The following is a 20,644-nucleotide window of genomic DNA, read 5'->3' as shown; positions in this document are numbered from 1 at the left end:
ACCTCTTTGTATTTAAGAATGGCGTTGAGGCAAGAAAAACCTCTCTGGTTGGTATCGGGTTCACTTATTTTATAGATAAATGAACACCCAGGGGTTTGGAGAGTATGAAATCTACAGTGTCTAACGCAGGACTGGAAGTTCTGCTAGGATTCTGGCCTGAGGAGTGTGATTCAGTGAAATCCTCTAATGGTGGCACAGGAGGGGAAAGCATGGCTAGATGTGGGGATGCAATTTGCAGAAGCTAGATTTGTGCCTGGAAGACAGGGGCTACAGCCAGGCAAATACAGCAGAGGGACAATGGACAAGCCCACAAAGCAGAGGGAGGTGGTGGGCGGATGCAGGGATACTATGCACCAATGTTGTCCCAACAGATGGCTGTGACTCTCAAAGTTTCCTGAGCACATTTTTCCCATACTAAAATGGAGCCCTAAAGAGCGAAAGGGCATGGGGCAGGAGCTGAGGCAGGTGAAGGCTGTGTGGCCCTGGAACAGTCAGTTCACTATTCTGGCCTTTGTGTACTCATGAGTTAAGAAAGGGAGAAGAGGTTGGGCATGGTTGCTCACGCCTGTAATCCCAGCACTTTGGGAGGTGGAGGCAGGCACTTGAGGTCAGGAGTTTGATACCAGCCTGGCCAACACGGCGAAACCCCATCTTCATGAAAAATACAAAAATTAGCTGGCGTCGTGGCGCACACCTGTAATCCCAGCTACTCGGAAGGCTGAGGTGGGAGGATGACTTGAGCCCAGGAGCCGGGGGATGGATAGCATGGATGGATAGCAATATTGCAGTGAGCTGAGATTGTACCACTACACTCCAGCCTGGCTGGGCAACAGAGCCAGATCCTACAAAGACAAGATGACAAGACCAAAGACAAAGACCAAGACAGAAAAGAAAAAAAAGAAAAGAAAAGAAAAGGGAGAGGGGCCGTGGCTAGATGTTTAAGGCCCCTACCAGATGTATACACATTTCTCAAATTCAACCTGAGAGAACTGATTGAAAAAGAAAAAAAATTCTAAAAGACATAAGTAAATTTTCTAAACATTTCTCTGTTCTTAATTCATAAGGAGAATATGAGTTGAGTTAAAAGTCCTCTTGATGGACTTCCTCTCAAATGACAAAATAAAGGAAGGCAAAAAAGTTAGCAAATAGGGGAATCTGGGTACAGGGCATGGAGCAGTTCTTTGTATTATTCTTGCCACTTTGCTGCAGGTTTTAAATTATTCTGAAAATAAAAGTTACTAAAAAGTCCTTATTGCCTTATTTACAATACCATATACTATCAATGACACAAGCACACATGAAATTGTGCATAGTCACACTGTCCCTCGGTATGCATCTAATGCAAACCACAGACAACTCAAGTGACCCACACAAACACCAACCTTCCAGCCCTCCAGCGGTTTAGGTCCAGCACGGCTGTGTAGAGCACGTCCACCAGACCCAGGGTTTTCTCAGGATCAAGGCTTCTCTGCAGCAGGGACATGGTGGCAGGGTCTTCTTTCAGGCACCTAGGCACAGATTAGGCTGCATTAGTCTTGGCTGCACTTCTCTGCAAAGGTGTTTCAAGCAGGTCTCAGAAAAGGCTACAACTTTTATGTACTTCTGGCACCCAACAAAAATTCAGTAACTGTAAGAACATGGAGAGAACAACAGGGCTGACCCTGGAACTCACTGCCCCACAAGAGGAGGAGGAAGCAAAAGGGTCTGAGGTCTCGTGATATCAGAATATATATTTGGTCTCTGCCTCCAGTTCCTGATACAGAGCTCCTAAAACCCTTGAGATTTCTTGAGTGATAGTGTCTTTTGTTCTAATAAGATGACTTGCTTATATGATGAAGCCTCCATAAAAATCATCAGACCATCGGGTTCTGAGAGCTTCCACGCTGGTGAACACACTAAGGTGCTGGGCACAGGGCACAGCTGGCAAGGGCATGGAGGCTTGGAGCCCCATCCCAAACACTTCACGCTATGCACCTCTTCACCTGGCTATTAATCTGTATCTGCTATAATATCCTTTATAATAAACCATAAATATAATTAAATGTTTTACCGAGTTCTGCGAGCCATTATAGCAAAATACCAAACCTGGAGGTTTTGGGAACCCCCAACTTATAGCCGATTGATTAGAAGTCAGGTGACAACCTGGGACTTGTCGATGGCATCTGAAGTGGGGAGTAGCCTTGTGGGGCTGAGCCCTTAACCTGTGCGGTCTGTGCTAGCTCAGACACTCTGATTCCTGCCGACTTCTCCAATAAGTAAACAACACAACTGTCTACCCCAAAACTTACACATCCTCTCTAGTTCCCTCACATCTTGCATGCAATCCATCAGTGAATCCTGACAGCTCTTCTTATAAAACACATCCAGAATCTAAGCACTTCTCGCCACCTTCTTTATGAACCCCCTGCTTCAGGAAACCACCACTCCTGGATCTCAGGACCAAGCTCTCACCTGGTCTCTTTTTCTCTACTCCTGTACCTCCAAAGCCCATCCTTCATACAGGGGCCAGAGTGAGCTTCCTGTAGTGCCAATCAGAGCACCTCACTCCCCTGCTTAAAACCCTTCAATGGCATCTCATCGTGACTGAAATAAAATCTAAACCCTCACCACAGCCCTCAAAGCCCTCTGTGCCCAGCCCTGAGGCCTTCTCTTCCTCCCTGGATGGGTTCGTCCACACCTCAGGACCTTTGTTCTTGCTGCTGCCTTTGCCCAAATTTCTCTTTCCTGAGATTTTGGTATGGCCAACTGCTTCTCATCATTTGGGTCTCCACTGTCCATTCAGGGTACCTACACCAAGAGCCCCCCAACCTTTTTTCGAGAGAGAGTCCCACTCTGTCCTCAAGGCTGGAGTGCAGTGGTGTGATCAAAGCTCACTGTTATCCTCGACCTCCTGGGCTCAAGCGATCTTCCCATGTCAGCCTCCCAAGTAGCTGGGACTACAGGTGTGTGCCACCGCACCCAGCTAATTTTTTAATTTTTTTTGTAGAGATGGGGTCTCACTATGTTGCCCAGGCTGGTCCTAAACTCCTGAGCTCAGGTGATCCTCCTGCCTCAGCCTCCCAAAGTGCTAGGACTACAGGTGTGAGCCACTTGGTCTGGCCAAGAGCCCTTTTCTGAGAGGGAAAACAGTCTGAGCAGCACAGGTCTACTAGGAAGATGATGTCTGCCAGATCCTGGGCACTTTGGGAGCTAAATGGTGAACTCAACACTTGCAAAGTCACTCAAGGAGGTAGCAGTACTCCCTAACATAACTTTGACTTGGGAAGAAATGTATCAGAGAATGAAATGAGAGCCAGCCAGGCTCAGAATCCTGGAAAGGGTGAACAACAACGCAAGCTCTGCTAGTGCCCAGCTAGACCTTGGACTCCTCTGATAAATCTTGGCAGCTGAGCCTGCCCAAGGTTCAGTACACCCAATTCTCTCCATCTGGGATCACTGACAATCAGGACACATTTGCTCTTGTTCCCAAGCCAAGTCTGGTTGTGACTTGGCTTGTCACATGTTTGCCCACTAGGAGAGCATTTGTTGGCCATGTAGAAAAGAGTACTACAGCTCCTGGTGATAATAATTAATCTTTCTGAAAAATCAACAATCAACAAACTGGCATTTTAATTTTATTCATCAGCCTTGGGCTGATCAATAAAATGCCCTTAAGTGGCTAAACCCATTCTGTTGACAAATCACCAAGACTTGCCTAAAACCCTCTACCTGTTCTTAGATAAAAACCCAATTCCTTCAAGGGCCCTGCAAGTCTTGACATCTACAACTTCCCATTCTCATCACTACCTAGCACAACTCCTTCCATGCTGGGTCACTCCTGAGGCCTCTGCACTGGCATTCTTTCTGCCTGAAGTATGTTCCCCATCGGCTCTCTGCATGACAGGCTCCTCTCAAATCCAATGTCACATCCTCAGAGCCTCTTCCAGACTGACTCGTCTAAAAGTCTCCCCCGAATCTCTATCCCACTTATTCTCTATCATATAATGGCGCTCTCCTCTCATTTCCATCATACGCCTGCCTGTGTTTGAACTCATCTCTTATACTTAACAGCTGTCTCCCTCTTCTCTATTCTCAAGTTGGTTTAAGAGGGGCAGGGACCCTGTGTGTCTTGCTCGTAATTAAATTCCCAGAGCCCAGAACAGTGTCTGGTACACAATAAGTGTTCAGTAAATATTTGATGAAACAAAGCATGGATGGATAGCAATATCCTTTTTCTCCAGGTGGAGTAAAGCAATCATTTCTGTTTGTGTTCTTCCCAACTAGCACATACAGTATTTTGTAATTTGAAAAAAAAACAGAACTAAAATTTTGCAAAATTACCAAAAGCAGCCAGCAGAGGGCGCCTCTGCAAGGAATCACAGTCTACAAGGTGTTTTTTGTGGGGGTGCAATGAGTTACAAAGGAAATCAACCCCACAGGGAGAGTTTTCAAAACAAACCGAAGTGTTAGCCATTTTTGCACTGACTGTTTATATTCACCCAACTATCCAAAAGTTCAAACTGTTTTCTTCAAAATGAGAATTCTGATTAAGTTTTAACATTTTTCAATGACAGCCTGAACTGGAAAAATTTAAGAATTCAGGGCCAGGTGCGGTGGCTCACGCCTGTAATCCCAGCACTTTGGGAGGCCAAGGCGGGTGGATTATCCGAGGTCAGGAGTTTGAGACCAGCCTGGCCAACACAGTGAAACCCATCTCTACTAAAAACACAAAAATTATTAGCTGGGCATGCAGGCAGGTGCCTGTAATCCCAGCTACTCAGGAAGCTGAGGCAGGAAAATCATTTGAACCCAGGAGGCAGAGGTTGCAGTGAGCCGAGACAACACCATTGCACTCCAGCGTGGGCAACAAGAACGAAACTATCTCAAAAAAAAAAAAAAAAAAAAGTCAGGAACACATTTCAGCAGAACACTGACTACGAAAGAAAAAAAAAGAATTTAGGAACACAGAAATCTTACAGAAAGTGAGCCTCTGGTTTACTGTTTGATAGAAATGAAAATATGTGTACAAATTACCATTAATTTCAGGACACAGTATGCCACCCTACAATTAACTTAAAATTTTAGGCCAGGTACAGTAGCTCACGGCTGCAATTCCAGCACTTTGGGAGGCCAAGGCAGGGGGATTGCTTGAGCCCAGGAGTCCCAGACCATCCTGGCCAATACAGTGAGACTCCATCTCTACAAAAAAACTTAAAAATTAGCCAGGCATGATGGCGCATGCCTGTACTCCTGCCTACTTGGGAGGCCACGGTGGGAGGATTGCTTGAGCCCAGGAGTTCAAGGCTACAGTAAGCCATGATCACACCACTGCACTCCAGTCTGGGTGACAGCATGAGATCTTGTCTCTACCAAAAAAAAAAATTTAATTAAAAAAAAGAACTTTTTGGTGGCAGAGTACTTATAGAAGGGAGGTTTTAGGACACAAAGTGAACTGCCAACATTTACTTAAATATATTCATAGACTCTAAACACTTTTGACAGAATCTACTATTATACGCTTACATTTCAAGAACAAATGAACCGGGCGTGGTGAATCACGCCTGTAATCCTAGCACTTTGGGAGGCCGAAGCAGGTGGATCACCTGAGGTCAGGAGTTCAAGACCAGCCTGGCCAACATGGCAAAACTCCGTCTCTACTAAAAGTACAAAAATTAGCCGGGTGTGGTGGCGTGCACCTGTAATCCCAGCTACCCAGGAAGCTGAGGCAGAAGAATCACTGGAACCCAGGCGGAAGAGGCTCCAGTGAGCCGAGATTGAGCCACTGCACTCCAGCCTGGGGGACAGACCGAGATTCTGTCTCGCAAAAAAAAAAAGAACAAATGGTTTAAATACAACTTGTATGCCTTACCCAACTACCATTTTAGTCCACACAGGCACCAACAGCACCTCTTTGTTCCTTAGTATCTCTGCCTACTTAAATGATTTAAATATTTTCTCTTATAGCTAAATATTCATGCAGATTACCATTTTAATAGCAAATACCTTCCAATATATGCTTAGTTTTTCCTGTTTATTAATAAACCTATGATACTCATCCTTATAGCTGAATGTGAATACATATCACAAAGATAAATTTCTAGAGGTGAAACTGTGGAATTGTTGAAGTCATATCCCTTATTTTAGGCTTCTAATATACTAAACTACCCTCCAGAAAGGTTGTATTTGTTCTCTACTCAACAACCTCTTTGCCTATTTCACAGTCTGGCTCAAACTAGTATTGTCACTATATTTAGTATTGTTATTCTAAAACAATTTAACAATATTCTGGGCAAAATGACATCATACGGTTTTTTTTTTTTTTTTTTTTTTTTTTTTTTGGAGACGGAGTCTCGCTCTGTCACCCAGGCTGGAATGCAGTGGCACAATCTCGGCTCACTGCAACCTCTGTCTCCCAGGCTCAAGCGGTTCTCCTGCCTCAAGCTGGGATTACAGGCGCACGCCACCACACCCAGCTAATTTTTGTATTTTTAGTAGAGACAGGGTTTCACCATGTTGGCCAGGCTGGTCTCGAACTCCTGACCTCAAGTGATCTGCCCGCCTCGGCCTTCCAAAGTGCTGGAATTACAGGTGTGAGCCACCCTACCTGGCCCCATATGGTTTCTTTACTTTGTCTCTGATTATTAGGTGAAGTTATACATTTTCTTTTTTCTTTTTTTTTTTAAGATAGTTTTGCTCTATCACCCAGGCTGGAGTGCAGTAGTGCAATCTCAGCTCACTGCAACCTCCGCCTCCCGGGTTCAAGCGATTCTTGTGCCTCAGCTTCCAGATTAGCTGGGATTACAGGCGCCTGCCACCATGCCTGGATAATTTTTGTATTTTTAGTAGAGATGGGGTTTCACCACATCAGGCAGGCTGGTCTCAAACTCCTGACCTCAGGCAATCTGCCCGCCTTGGCCTCCCAAAGTGCTAGGATTACAGGTGTGAGTCACCGTACCTGGCCATTACATTTTCTTAATCTATTTGTTGATCATATGTCTTCTTTTCCGACTTAGCTATTCATGTCTCTTGCCTATTTTCTTCTGATTTGTAGGAGCTTTTTTTTAAAAAAAAAATAAATTAAGAATAATCTTTTATCTATTGTAAGTGTTACAAATATAATATCTAAAAATGACTGTTTGTCCCAAGATTTGTAAAGACACTGGGTGTGTCACAACATGAGCTCAAGATCATCAGGATTGTAGTTGGAACAGAGGAGAAGGAATTCTATGTTCTCTACTCGGCTTTAGTGAACACTGGGTGACTTAGAGAAAATGATATACTATGTTTAAATGCTGTAGACTCAGTAACAAAGATAATACTGCTCATTATGATCCAAGAGTATATAACATTTTAGTTACATTATGGTCAATGAGACCATTTTTCAGACCTCTTGCCTTCCTCATCATAGACCAATAATCATGACACATGCCACAAACATACCACTGCTGCCCATAAAACTGCACATGCAGCAAGACTTGTTGCGTCAGCTAGCATGGGCATTGTTCAAAACAAGGCCATCATTTCAAAGACGTGCAAACGTCAGTCAGAGCTTAGGTTCCGGTGAAAGTAAGAGGTACGTTACCATGTGGATGGGACTTGAACCACGATTCTAGAGCCTTCTAAACTGATCTGGGGGGCATAGGCTTCTTTATTCTCAATCTGTGCTGTGTCAACCACCACCTAAGATTGAAAAAAAAAAAAAAACAAATAACAACAACCAGCTTTCAGAGAGAAAACAAATCAGAATAAAATCCAATACATAAAAGGACTCTCTAAGAACTATTCCCCTAGTAGCCTAGTTATGCCAAGGCCAGTCAGGGCCCCGTGAAGACAACAGCAAGTAGTAACAGATGACCAAAACTAAGAACATTTCAATAAACAGAAAACACATTCTGGGCATGGGATTAAATTGAACTGGCAAGCACCTCTAGCACTTTTTCCAAACTATAAATATGTTAATTAGGAATTAATTTGTGTCCTTTATCTTAGTATTTTTTACTTTATGCACTTAAAACAAGTAAAAGTGTCACTGAAAGTCAAACCAGGCTGGGTGCAGTGGCTCATACCTGTAATCCCAGCACTTTGGGAGGCTTTTAGGCAAGTGGATCGCTTGAGGTCAGGAGTTTGAGACCACCCTGGCCAACATGGTGAAACCCCGTCTCCACTAAAAATACAAAAAGTAGCCGGGCATGGTGGTCCTGCAGTCCAAGCTACTCAGGAGGCTGAGGCAGGAGAATCGCTTGAACCCGGGAGGCAGAGGTTGCAGTGAGCCGAGATTGCGCCACTGCACTCCAGCCTCAGCAACAGACCAAGACTCCATCTCCCAAAAAAAAAAAAAAAAAAAAAAAAAGTCAAACCAATGCTTCAGATAAGCCCATTTGTCATGACACGCCCAGAAGTGGATGAAACTTTTTTAAAGATTATTTTATCCTCAACCATCAATAAAAACTGAATTACTTCAGGACAGAGGAAGAACTAACCCTTCTTTGAATGATTTCCTCTTATTTCCAGGAAGAGTCTTTAATACTAGATAGGTGATAAGAGTATCCTATGTAATCTAGAGTTTGACAAAGTGATGAATATATTTTCAAATAACTAAAAGAATGTTTTAAAAAATCATAAAATATTTTAAAACCAAATCTGTAATATTTCAGAAGGGGTACAACTGTACAAAGCTGTGTATCATACTCCAAATTCAGCTTCTAATGGAGCCAGCTTTCACTGGTTTACAGAGTTCCCATAGTTGATCTGCAATGACCTTTGGAAAAAACTTCCTGTCAAAGGAATAGCCATTGTTGGACCACACAGGTGTTTCCTCTCTCCTCCCATCCCCAGAACCATAACCTAAAGTCACACAGAAATGCGTCCTGCAATCAAGACGCAAGGAACTAGGAAGAAGTTTCTGCTCTCTGAATAACATGGAACTTTTTTTTTTTTTAATCTACAGTGTTTTCTCAAAACAGCCTTTGTGCCTTTCGGCCTTATTTTGCACACTCCTTTCAGGGGAACTCATTGGCATGGTCCTTGCAGTTTCAGCTAAATGGTCTCTGGGAATATGGATCGCCATCCTAAAGCCAACGGGCTCTTCCACGCTTCAGCAAGGCATCTCTGGTTTACTACTTCTTTTGGAGGTCCCTATACTGAGGAAAAGATCCCAAAGGAAATGTAACTCATTACTGTGAACAGGCCCTCATCTGAGCCTCCACAAGACAGCCCCACTGTGAGCTGGGCCACCTGAGCCCTGACCCGCTTGAAACAAAACGACAATATACCCTCAATAGCTCTTTTTGTGAATAAAGTAGGAATCAGACTAAAAAACAAGTTCTTTAATTTTCTTAATCTCTAATTAGGTCCTTCCAACCTCTGAATGAAATGCCATATCTTTTTTTTTTTTAAGACTGGATCTCACTCTATGACCCAGGCTGGGGTGCAGTGGCGCAATCTCGGCTCACTGCAACCTCTGACTCCTGGGTTCATGCGATTCTCGTGCTTCAGCCTCTCGAGTAGCTGGGATTACAGGTGCCCGCCACCACGCCTGGATAATTTTTGTATTTTTAGAGACGAGGTTTTGCCATGTTGGCCAGGCTGGTCTTGAACTCCTGACCTCAGGTGATCTGCCTGCCTTGGCCTCCCAAAGTGTTGGGATTACAGGTGTGAGCCACCACGCCCTGCCACCATATGTTTTTGAAAAGTAGTCATTTACTAGAAAGGGAGATCAAATACATAAGATTCTATGGGTCAGTGGTGCAAACAAAAAGCTAAATGGTGATTTCAGATGTTGATCTCCTGACCCACCCAACTCTGGCCAAAGTTTTTTTTTTCTCTGAAAGATGAAATGAACAAATCATTATTTTTTAGTTGATGTTACTTTATTGCTAAGAAGGAGATAAATAGCACTGGTATACAGTGACTGGATGGGGGTACTACTTATACCACTGTGGTCAAGGGAGGCCTCTTGGAGGAGGTGATTTTGGAGCTGACACCAAGAAGATAAGGAGTGACCTACATGATAATCAAAGAGAAGAGTATTGTCAGATAAAAGGGGTATCAAGAGCACAGGCCTGGGACAGGAAGAAGCATGGGATGTTTGAGCAACAGACATCCAATGTAGCTCCAGAAGAGGGACTAGGTCAAGGGGCCCTGTCAACTTGTTACTAATGTAATGTTTTCTTCTTTTTTTAAGGGCCGGGTGTGGTGGCTCATGCCTGTAATTCCAGCACTTTGGGATGCCTAAGCGGGCAGATCATGAGGTCAGGAGTTCGAGTCCAGCCTGGCCAACACAATGAAACCCCGTCTCTACTAAAAAATACAAAAATTAGCCAGGCATGGTGGTGCGTGCCTGTAGTCCCAGCTACTCGGGAGGCTGAGGGAGGAGAATCGCCTGAACCTGGGAGGCAGAGGTTGTGGTGAGCCAAGATCACGCCACTGCACTCCAGCCTGTGCAACACAGCAAGACGCCATCTCAAAAAAAAAAAAAAAAAAATTAGCCGGGTGTGGTGGTGGGTGCCTACAATCTCAGCTACTTGGGAGGCTGAGGCAGGAGAATCACTTGAACCCAGGAGGCGGCGAGTTGAGATCACGCCACTGCACTGCAGCCTGGGCGACAGAGCAAGAGTCTGTCACACACACACACACACACAAAAAAAAAAGAGGCAGGGTCTCACTATGTTGCCCAGGGTGATTTCAAACTCCTAGACTTAAGCAATCCTCCTGCCAAAGTGCTGGACTACAGGCATGAGCCATGGGGCCCAGACTGTAATGGTTTTCTTAAAATGAGCAAAGCCCATAGCATCATTTTGTAACTAGGTTCCCTGCAAATATATATTATCAATCTGATTTTTCTTTTTAAAGAGATTTTTAAATGCTGCTCTTCCTTTACCTTGTCTACCTGCCTGGTCTAAATTCCACAGCACCAAATAACTTTTTAAATTATTCAATATTTTCACACATGTGTCTGCACCACATCCTCACATGCTTGAAACATCTTGGTATTCTACCTATCATCCACCACCCGCGCTCACTCACCAGTCCAGCCTGGCCAAACAGCAGCTGCACCGCCGTCTTGCAGGCACCTCGCCATGTGGAAGGGCAAACCTGGTTCAGCACTTCAGTCACAGGAAAATCATCCCTGGATGTGATTCCATTATAGCAGCCCACCTCCTTCATCAGCTGTAACATTGTATGCTATAGATTGATAAGAAGAGAGTTCACACCTCAAGACAAAGCCATGCAAGGTTCTAAAATTTGTAAAACTGCATTTACACAATCATCCTCAAGAGAAGAGCATTTTATTTATATATTTTTTGAGACAGGGTCTCACTCTATCGTCCAGGCTGCAGTCCAGTGGCATGAACATGGCTCACTGCAGCCTCGACCCCTCAGGCTTATGTGATTCTCCTGCTTCAAGCCTCCCCAGTAGCTAGGACCACACAGGTAGGTGCACACCACCACACTCAGCTAATTTTTAAATTTTTTGTAGAAGTGGAGTCTTGCTATGTTGCCCAGGCTAGTCTTGAACTCCTGGGAGAAGAGCAATTTTTTTTTTCTTTTTTGAGATGGAGCCTTGCTCTGTTGCCTAGGCTGGAGTGCATTGGCACAATCTCAGCTCACTGCAACCTCCACCTCCTGGGTTCAAGCAATTCTTCTGCCTCAGCCTCCTGAGTAGCTAGGATTATAGGTGCCTGCCACTACACCCAGCTAATTTTTGTATTTTTAGTAGAGATGCAGTTTTGCCATGTTGCCCAGGCTGGTCTTGAACGCCTGACCTCAGGTGATCTGCCCACCTTGGCCTCCCAAAGTGCTGGGATTACAGGCATGAGCCACCACGCCTGGCTCAAGAAGAGCATTTTAAAAACACCCTAATTATGTCATTTTAATCTCCTTAGTAATTATCATCAATCACTCTTAGAGATTTTCTCAGCCCCATAGAGGGAATGACTAGATATGGATACATATGCAATAATATACACAGGTATTTCTATACCAGCACAAAATTATTTAGCAATCTACTGATGTGAACTGGTTGAGGAATTTTGAAATTCTGAATCCCTCTAAACAGGGAAATAAAATCATCTGATGCAAGTAAATACCAATTAAAATCTCAATTTTATTTTGGATGACCAAGTAGTCAGGTATTCAGGCTCTGGAAACAGATTACATAAGCTCAAATTTCAGCTCTTCTACTTTCTAGCTGTGTGACCTCGGGTATCAGTTCCCATGTGGCAGGTGGGCCAAAGGGCAGCACCCCCACCTCATGGGTGAGCATTAAGTGAGACAATGATGTGGAGCACCTGGCACAATGACTGGAACACATGATGTTCCACAAATAATCGTTATCACTGCAGCATTATGACAACATCTCTCTTCTTATTTAATTCATACAAGTCCACTGAGAGACATTAATCATAAACAATATCTTATAGTGTACTTTCAAACCTTTTCTGTTAAACATCTGAATAAAATTATGAATAAAACTGTCTTGGCCCAGGTCGGTGGCTCATGCCTGTAATCCCAGGACTTTGGTAGGCCAAGTAGGGTGGATCAGCTGAGGTCAGGAGTTCGAGACCATCCTGGCCAACACAGTGAAACCCCGTCTCTACCAAAAATACAAAAATTAGCCAGGCTTGGTGGCACATGCTTGTAGTCCTAGCTACTTGGGAGGGTGAGGCAGGAGGATTGCTTGAACCTAGGAGGTGAAGGTTGCAGTGAGCTGAGATAGATCACACCACTGTACTCTAGCCTGGACGAGAGAGTAAAACTCTGTCTCAAAAAAACAAAACAAAACAAAACAAAAACTTGCTTGGCAAATGTCTGATTAAAGTCTCTGTAGGTCTGTTTTTCAATTTTTTTTTTTTTTTTTAAGACAGAGTTTTGCTCTTGTCGCCCAGGTTGGAGTGCAATGGCGCAATCTCAGCTCACTGCAACCTCCACCTCATGGGTTCAAGCAATTCTCCAGCCTCAGCCTCCCGAATAGCTGGGACTACAGGTGCACGCCACCGTACCCAGCTGATTTTTGTATTTTTAGCAGAAACGGGGTTTCACCATGTTGATCAGGCTGGTCTCAAACTCCTGACCTCAGGTGATCCGCCCGCCTCCCAAAGTGCTAGGATTACAGGCGTGAGCCACCACGCCCGGCCCCAAGCCTTTACATTTCTCTTAAGAACTCTATTTTCAAGTTCACACTCAGTTGCTGGAACCCCATGGAAAGCTACCGTCTTAAGTTTCAGATTGTCGGCGGCCGACTCATTAAAGGAGACGCCCTTCAGGAAGTGCGATCCTATCTGCACAGGGACGGTGGGGAGCTCACACTGCATGGGCTGCGGGGGTGTCTGCCTCCGCCCCGTCTGCTGAGCTTCCGCCTCGCTGCAGCAGCCCTGGAAAAGGCATAGATGGAAAAGGAGAGGTGACCCATCGCTCATCTGTCAAAACACTTGGTTCACACTAGACTGCAGGAGCAGCGCCATAGGTCCCCAGAGCTTTAGGAAGGAAAAGTGTACCTGCAAACTTGCTTCAATCGCCTTTGGATTCAGGTGGAAGCCGGCTTTCATTGCATATTCACAGTGTCCTAAGCTTTCCAGAGCTATCTTATATGCCTGGAAATAAATTATTTTTAACAATCAAGATCGTAAAGCAAAGTATAAGATGACAAAGTTCAATGGAAACAGTAATCTTAAATTTCTATAGCTATTAAAAGGCCAATTACTAACTCTATAACCCTTTCTAATTGATTCAACATCACAACTTTAACTCCCTCCCTTGTTTCTATCCCGTGGAAATCAGTATGTCAGTTCTGAAAAACTTACTTGCAAAGCACTGTCGATTTTTATGTTCAGTTCTTTTAGCTGGTGCTCAGGAATTGCTGCACTTTGAGAACAAAAGAGTTGTTGAACTTCAATTCCTGCCAGGCAACCATCACAGCCTCTTTCTCTTAGCCTAGATGTCGCCTGTAACATATATAGTAACTGATAGGTAAAAGAGGGTGGTACAGTTCTAGCAACATTAGACCAACAATAACAACCAGAAAAACCCCCTCAAGAAAAATGCAGCAATAAACCATCTAAACAAATAAACTAGAAGTTCTAGATTGTTTGTATTGCAAAATGAGCAGCCCAAATTTTGAAAGCCTAATTAACCATCCTGAAGAGAAAGGAAATTTCCCTTTTTTTTTAAATTTTATTATTTTATTTTATTTTGAGACAAGGTCTTACTCTGTCACCCAGGCTGGAGTGTAGTGGCGCTATCTCAGCTCACTGCAACCTCCGCCTCCTGAGTTCAAGCAATTCTCCTGCCTCAGCCTCCCGAGTAGCTGGGATTACAGGCACCCACCACTGCGCCTGGTTAAGTTTTGTATTTTTAGTAGAGACGGGGTTTCATGATGTTGGTCAGGCTGGTCTCGAATTCCTGACCTCAGGTGATCCACCCACCTCGGCCTCCCAAAGTGCTGGGATTACAGGCTTGAGCTACCGTGCCCGGCCGAAATCTCCCTTTATTTTAGGAACCCTGGAAAAAAGACTTACCTACTTGTTATTTTTTTTTTAAATATATATATATATATATACACACACATATATACATATATACACACACATATATACATATATACATATATACACATATATATGTGTGTATATATTCAGACATTTTTAACCTTCTTGCTTTAAAAAGACAGGTTACCTAGAATATTGGTACTTGGAGTTTCCAGAATAAAAACAAAGGAAGAACATAGATGATTGGGCATTCCTATTCGGTGAAGGAAAAGACCACAAGAATACAGAACAGGAAAAATATACATTGGCATGTTAACAGAAAAACAGAGCTTTTGAAATCTGTACAGAAAAGTAAATATTTATTATTCAGTCACTACATATGTTTATGAAGAGTAGATAAGCAAGATAGAAAAGGAGAAACTAATCTCTGTCATTTTATGATTAAATGCAGAAAGTATATACATGGATTAGGACAAGAAGAGAATACAGAAAAATATATATTTGATTTATTAGATGGGATTCCAGATGAATTGTTTTTAGATTTCTATTTTTGTTGCAATTCTGTGAACCAAGTAACATTTTTTAGCAGTTAACTTTTGTTCTGCTGGGCCAGTGTAGGAGTTGTAATATTTACAAAACTTGCAGACTACAGGAAAATGACTAGCAGCTATAATGCCACAAAGTTCCAAAGCTTTGGTTTCACAAACTGTATGTAAACACCATTCCCTGAAGCCTAAGAGTCTCACAGTTTAAAATTGTTTGACTCTTTCTAAGAATCTTTCAGTCAAATATTTAGCTCACAAGGTGGTGTGTTAGGTGCATGCTGGAGCACAAAGCTGCTCCTTACCCTCCTGGAGCTGAGAGCCTCAGGGCCAAAAAGGTGAACAAAGAAAACACAGAATTATAAATGGAGAAAAAACACTGCGGGAAACAAACAGAAGACTATACCAGGGAGTGTCCTAGACACCCAGAAAGCAGCACTTAGGGTAAGAATTAGAGGAGAAGGTCGTGAATGGAACTGCATCTGTGGGGGGGGGGGGGGTTGGGGTGTCAAGACCTACAGACGGGTCCGTGAAACAGGCCGAGGATCAAAGGTAACAAAGAAAGACACATCCAAGGAACTAGAGCCCAGTGAGCGAGGGCAGGGTGGCCACTGATAAGGCTGGCCATCAAGGCAGGAGCCAGACTAGGCAGGTCTAGGCAGGTCGTGCTGAAGGGTCCACATGCTACCCTAAGGAAATGAGAAACGACATCATCCAATTTTAAAACGAAGGCAAGCAAGACAGGGAGGGGAGAAGTAACGATTCCCTGAACGAGGGTAGTGATAAAGGACGTGGAAGAAGGGGACAGATCTGGGATAGGATTTTGGAGGTGGGAACTGCCGGGTTTTCTTAAGGATTGGACTGGGTGTAGACATGATGGAAATGCTGAAGGATAAATCTCAGGTTTCTCAAGTGAAGCCAGTGTGGGATGGCACCACTCACTAGCATAGAGAGGGTCTAGGGAGGAACAGGTGAGTGGAGAGAGGCTATGCCTGAGCCACCTGCGAGACCCCCGGTAGCAGCTGAGCTCAGGGGCCTGAAGCCCACAGGAAGTGGGCTGCTCACTGGTCACACACATTTGAGCCCCCTCCAAGGACACAGGTGGCTTTTTGAGTCCCAAGACTGGATGGAGAACCCCTAGGGAGAAGGGCAGCTAGAACTGAGCCTGCAGAAACTCACATTCAGAAGTTGTGTTGAGGAAGGAGAAGCCACTAAACTAGATGAAGAAAGGATGACCCAAGAGGAAAGAAAGCTTGGTTCTTGGATGTCACAAGATGAGAGTATTTCCAGGGAAGAATATTCTCCACACTGCCGTGAGCTGCTGAAAGTTGTTGAAAGGGTTCCCTGGATTGGAAAACATGGAAGAAGGCACCAATGACCTTGATAAGAGAAGGCACGTTCTTGTATAGGAGTGGAAGCCAGATTTCAGCAAGCTGAATGACATTATGTACATAAAGTTTCAGACTGTGTAAAATAATACCTTATATGTAGATACATTCATATATGGAAAAAATATTAAAATATGCACAAGAATCACAGGCTTCAAATTCAACAGAGATTATCTCTAGAGACAAAGGGATGAATAAGAAAGTGGAGAGCCTCCCCCTCCCCCTCCCCCTCCCTCCTTTCTTCGGTCTCCGTCTCCTTCTTTTTTCGGTCTCCCTTTGTTGCCGAAGCTGGACTGTACTGCCGTGATCTCGGCTCGCTGCAACCTCCCTGCCTCAGGCTCCTGTGACTCTCCTGCCTCGGCCTGCCGGGTGCCTGGGATTGCAGGCGCGCGCCGCCACGCCTGAATGGTTTTTGTATTTTTGGTGGAGACGGGGTTTCGCCGTGTTGACTGGGCTGGTCTCCAGCTCCTGGCCTCGAGTGATCTGCCTGCCTCGGCCTACCGAGGTGCTGGGATTGCAGTCTCGCTCACTCAGTGCTCAATGGTGCTCAGGCTGGAGTGCAGTGGCGTGATCTCGGCTCGCTGCAACCTCCACCTACCAGCCTCCTGCCTTGGCCTCTTAAAGTGCTAGGAGTGCAGCCTCTGCCCCGCCGCCACCCCGTCTAGGAGGTGGGGAGCGTCTCTGCCTGGCCGCCCATCGTCTGGGATGTGAGGAGCCCCTCTGCCTGGCCGCCCCATCTGGGAAGTGAGGAGCGCCTCTGCCCGGCCGCCATCCCGTATAGGAAGTGAGGAACGTCTCTGCCCGGCCGCCCATCGTCTGGGATGTGAGGAGCGCCTCTGCCCGGCTGCCCCGTCTGGGAAGTGAGGAGCGCCTCTGCCCAGTCGCCCAACGCCTGGGAAGTGAGGAGCGCCTCTGCCCGGCCGCCCCGTCTGAGAGGTGAGGAGCGCCTCTGCCCGGCCGCCACCCCGTCTGGGAGGAAGTGAGGAGCACCTCTGCCCGGCCGCCCCGTCTGGGAAGTGAGGAGCGCCTCTGCCCGGCCACCCCGTCTGGGAAGTGAGGAGTGCCTCTGCCTGGCCGCCACCCCGTCTGGGAGGAAGTGAGGAGCGCCTCTGCCTGGCTGCCCCATCTGGGAAGTGAGGAGCGCCTCTGCCCAGCCGCCACCCCATCTGGGAAGTGAGGAGCGCCTCTGCCTGGCCACCCCGTCTGAGAGGTGAGGAGCGCTTCTGCCTGGCCGCCCAGTCTGGGAGGTGAGGAGCGCCTCTGCCTGGCTGCCACCCCGTCTGGGAGGAAGTGAGGAGCGCCTCTGCCCGGCCGCCCCGTCTGGGAAGTGAGGAGCGCCTCTGCCCGGCCGCCCTGTCTGGGAGGTGTACCCAACAGCTCCGAAGAGACAGCGACCATCGGGAGAGGGTCATGAGGACGATGGCGGTTTTGTTGAAAAGAAGGGGGGGAAGTGTGGGGAAAGGAAGGAGAGATCAGATTGTTGCTGTGTCTGTGTAGAAAGAGGTGGGCATAGGAGACTCCATTTTGTTCTGACTAGGAGAAATTCTTCTGCCTTGGGATGCTGTTGATCTATGGCCTGTCCCCCAGCCCCGTGCTCTCTGAAACATGTGCTGTGTCAACTCAGGGTTAAATGGATTAAGGGCGGTGCAAGATGTGCTTTGTTAAACAGATGCTTGAAGGCAGCATGCTCTTTAAGAGTCATCACCACTCCCTAATCTCAACTACCCAGGGGCACAAACACTGCAGAAGGCCTCAGGGACCTCTGCCTAGGAAAACCAGAGACCTTTGTCATGTGTTTATCTCCTGACCTTCTCTCCACTATTATCCTATGACTCTGCCATATCCCCCTCTCCGAGAAACACCCAAGAACGATCAATAAATACTTCATAAATAAAAAAATAAATAAATTAAAAAAATAATAAAATAAAAAAATAAAATAAAATACATCTCGACATTTCTAAAAAAAAAAAAAAGAAAGAAAGTGGAGAGGTACAAAAGGGATTCAAGTTCAAGTGCATTTGCGGACCGGGTGCAGGAGCCTAGGTGCTTGGGACCGGCCTGGGAACATAGCAAGACCCTGTCTTTAAAAAAATAAATAAAAAGTAAAATAAAATAAATAATTAGCCAAGCATGGTGGTGCATGCCTATAGTCTGAGCTACTCAGGAGGACTGCTTGAGCCGAGGAGGTCAAGACTGCAGTAAGCTGTCACCACCGCACTCCAGCCTGGGCAACAGAGCAAGACCCAGTCTCAAAAAAAAAAAAGTGCACTGGTGATATTTTTCTGTTAAAAATATGTTAACAGGCATGAGCAAATATGGCAGGCAGCTAAAAGGAAGATACACTGATGGGTGTGAAATGTTCTGTGTGCCTGAAATACTTCAATAATAATTACTTTTTAGACTACTCTGAGTAAACTGCCTATGGGGTGTGCCAGAAGCAGTAAGAAGCCACAAGGTGCAGTAAAAATAAAATAGTAATTTTTTAGAATGAATAAAAGGTGAAAAAAAGGTAGACAACTACTCCAAGAAGTTGGCTGAGAAAAGAGCAGAGAAACAGGGCAGGGCAGAGTGGACTTTTCTGTGGGAAGCATCTTTGTGTACTGGTGGGAACAGGCTGAGGATGAGGGAGAGAAAACACTGGGTCGCACCACAGAAGCTGGGTCCTCGAGGATGGGGGCAAGGCAGGCACGGGGTAAGCCTGGACAGGAGGAGAGGGCACCTCCTCTGCTGTCATGAGGCAGGGGAAGGAAGAAAAGATGGTTGTGAAGAGGGGTGGCAGGGGTGGTGGTGGCTTGGCCACATGAGGAAGAAGGGCTGCCATCAGGGAGATTCTATTTTCTCAGTGTAGTGGGGGGTGGCATCACTGGCTGAAAGCAAAGGGAATGTAGAAAGGACAGAAAGGCCTGGACAGACTAAAATGGTGGCAAAAAAGGTCAAGGTGAAGAGGTCAAGAGAGAACTCGGAGGCCTCCTCCTGTGGGCTGGTCCTCAGCATGAGTTGTCTAGAAGATGGAGCAGGGACCAAGGCAGGTGTTAGGTTCACGTGTGTGAGCTGAACAGTCAGGAGGCTAGGGCCCAGCAGCCAGGAGGACACTGAGGGTTGTAAAGTCACATGACAAGGCAACAAGGCGCAGGTCTGGACCTCAGGGCCTAGCCATCTACAATAAAGCCAACAGGTCCCACCCCCACACAAAGCCTCCAATTAGCATTCCAGGGGCCTTTCTGATGAACAGAAAGAAAGCCCTAGGAAAGTCTTTAGCATGAAAGACAGACCAAAACATGCAAGTAAACAGGAAACAAGACCAAAACATGCAGGCAAACAGTGAAAATTAAAAAGAAATGACAACAATGCAGCAAATGGCATGAAATTGAAATAATAAAACTAGAGACTGGACAATATTAAGATGTGAAAAATCATGTCTTGAAAATTTTATTAAAGAAAATTTCCAAAACATAAAATGAAATACTAGGCCGGGCGCAGTGGCTCATGCCTGTAATCCCAGCACTTTGGGAGGCCAAGGCAGGCGGATCACGAGGTCAGGAGATGGAGGCCATCCTGGCTAACACGGTAAAACCCTGTCTCTGCTAAAAATACAAAAAATTAGCCAGGCGAGGTGGCAGGCGCCTGTAGTCCCAGCTACGCGGGAGGCTGAGGCAGGAGAATGGCGTGAAACCCGGGGGGCAGAGCCTGCAGCGAGCCAAGATCGCACTACTGCACTCCAGCCTGGGTGACAGCGAGACTCCGCCTCAAAAAAAAAAAAAATGAAATACTTTGCCAAGTTCATTATGGAATGATTTGAACTAGACATTATCTAATGAATCACTATATTGTTAACCATAAATTATCTTTTACTCTGTGTTTGCCTGCTGGGATAGTTTAAAAAAATTATCTTTTGGCCCAGGTGGTGACTCACGCCTGGGAGGCAGAGGTTGCAGTGAACCAAGACCACGCCATTATACTCCATCCTGGGCAACAAGGGCAAAACTCTGTCTCCCAAAAGAAATGTCACTGATTATAGGCAAAGTCTCCTTAAAACAGACTTTTACAGAGCTGTTTTTGATTGCCTTTTATTTAAGCTTAAATTCTTCTGGCTGTGGAAAAGGAATAGAGAATGCCACATCAGAGTGACTAGGAAAGCAACCCTGCACTAGGCTAGAATCCCCCCCCGGAGCGGCTCCCTGCAGCCCACCACTGAGTCATGAGGTTGTCACCATGAGAGGAGAATCGCACAAGTCCCCTCCACGTTATC

At 45.5% G+C, this 20,644-nt stretch overlaps 1 protein-coding gene across 28 annotated transcripts in view; it reads right to left on the bottom strand.

Annotated features, from left to right (window-relative positions):
* Window positions 1-20,644, bottom strand: part of GARRE1 (granule associated Rac and RHOG effector 1) — a 101,126-nt gene that overhangs the window by 14,190 nt on the left and 66,292 nt on the right. For all 28 annotated transcript variants that reach the window (XM_063719206.1, XM_063719211.1, XM_063719197.1 and 25 more), the window contains 6 exon segments: window positions 13,782-13,922; window positions 13,476-13,571; window positions 13,191-13,352; window positions 11,005-11,163; window positions 7,562-7,659; window positions 1,383-1,508 (listed from right to left, as the gene is read on the bottom strand). In XM_063719206.1, the coding sequence (XP_063575276.1) occupies window positions 1,383-1,508; window positions 7,562-7,659; window positions 11,005-11,163; window positions 13,191-13,352; window positions 13,476-13,571; window positions 13,782-13,922 (782 nt within the window).

The sequence above is a fragment of the Pongo abelii genome, chromosome 20 (assembly GCF_028885655.2).
Source record: "Pongo abelii isolate AG06213 chromosome 20, NHGRI_mPonAbe1-v2.0_pri, whole genome shotgun sequence".
Lineage (NCBI taxonomy): Eukaryota > Metazoa > Chordata > Mammalia > Primates > Hominidae > Pongo > Pongo abelii.
The sequence above is the reverse complement of the archived record's forward strand: the minus strand, read 5'-3'. Positions and strand labels throughout refer to the sequence as shown.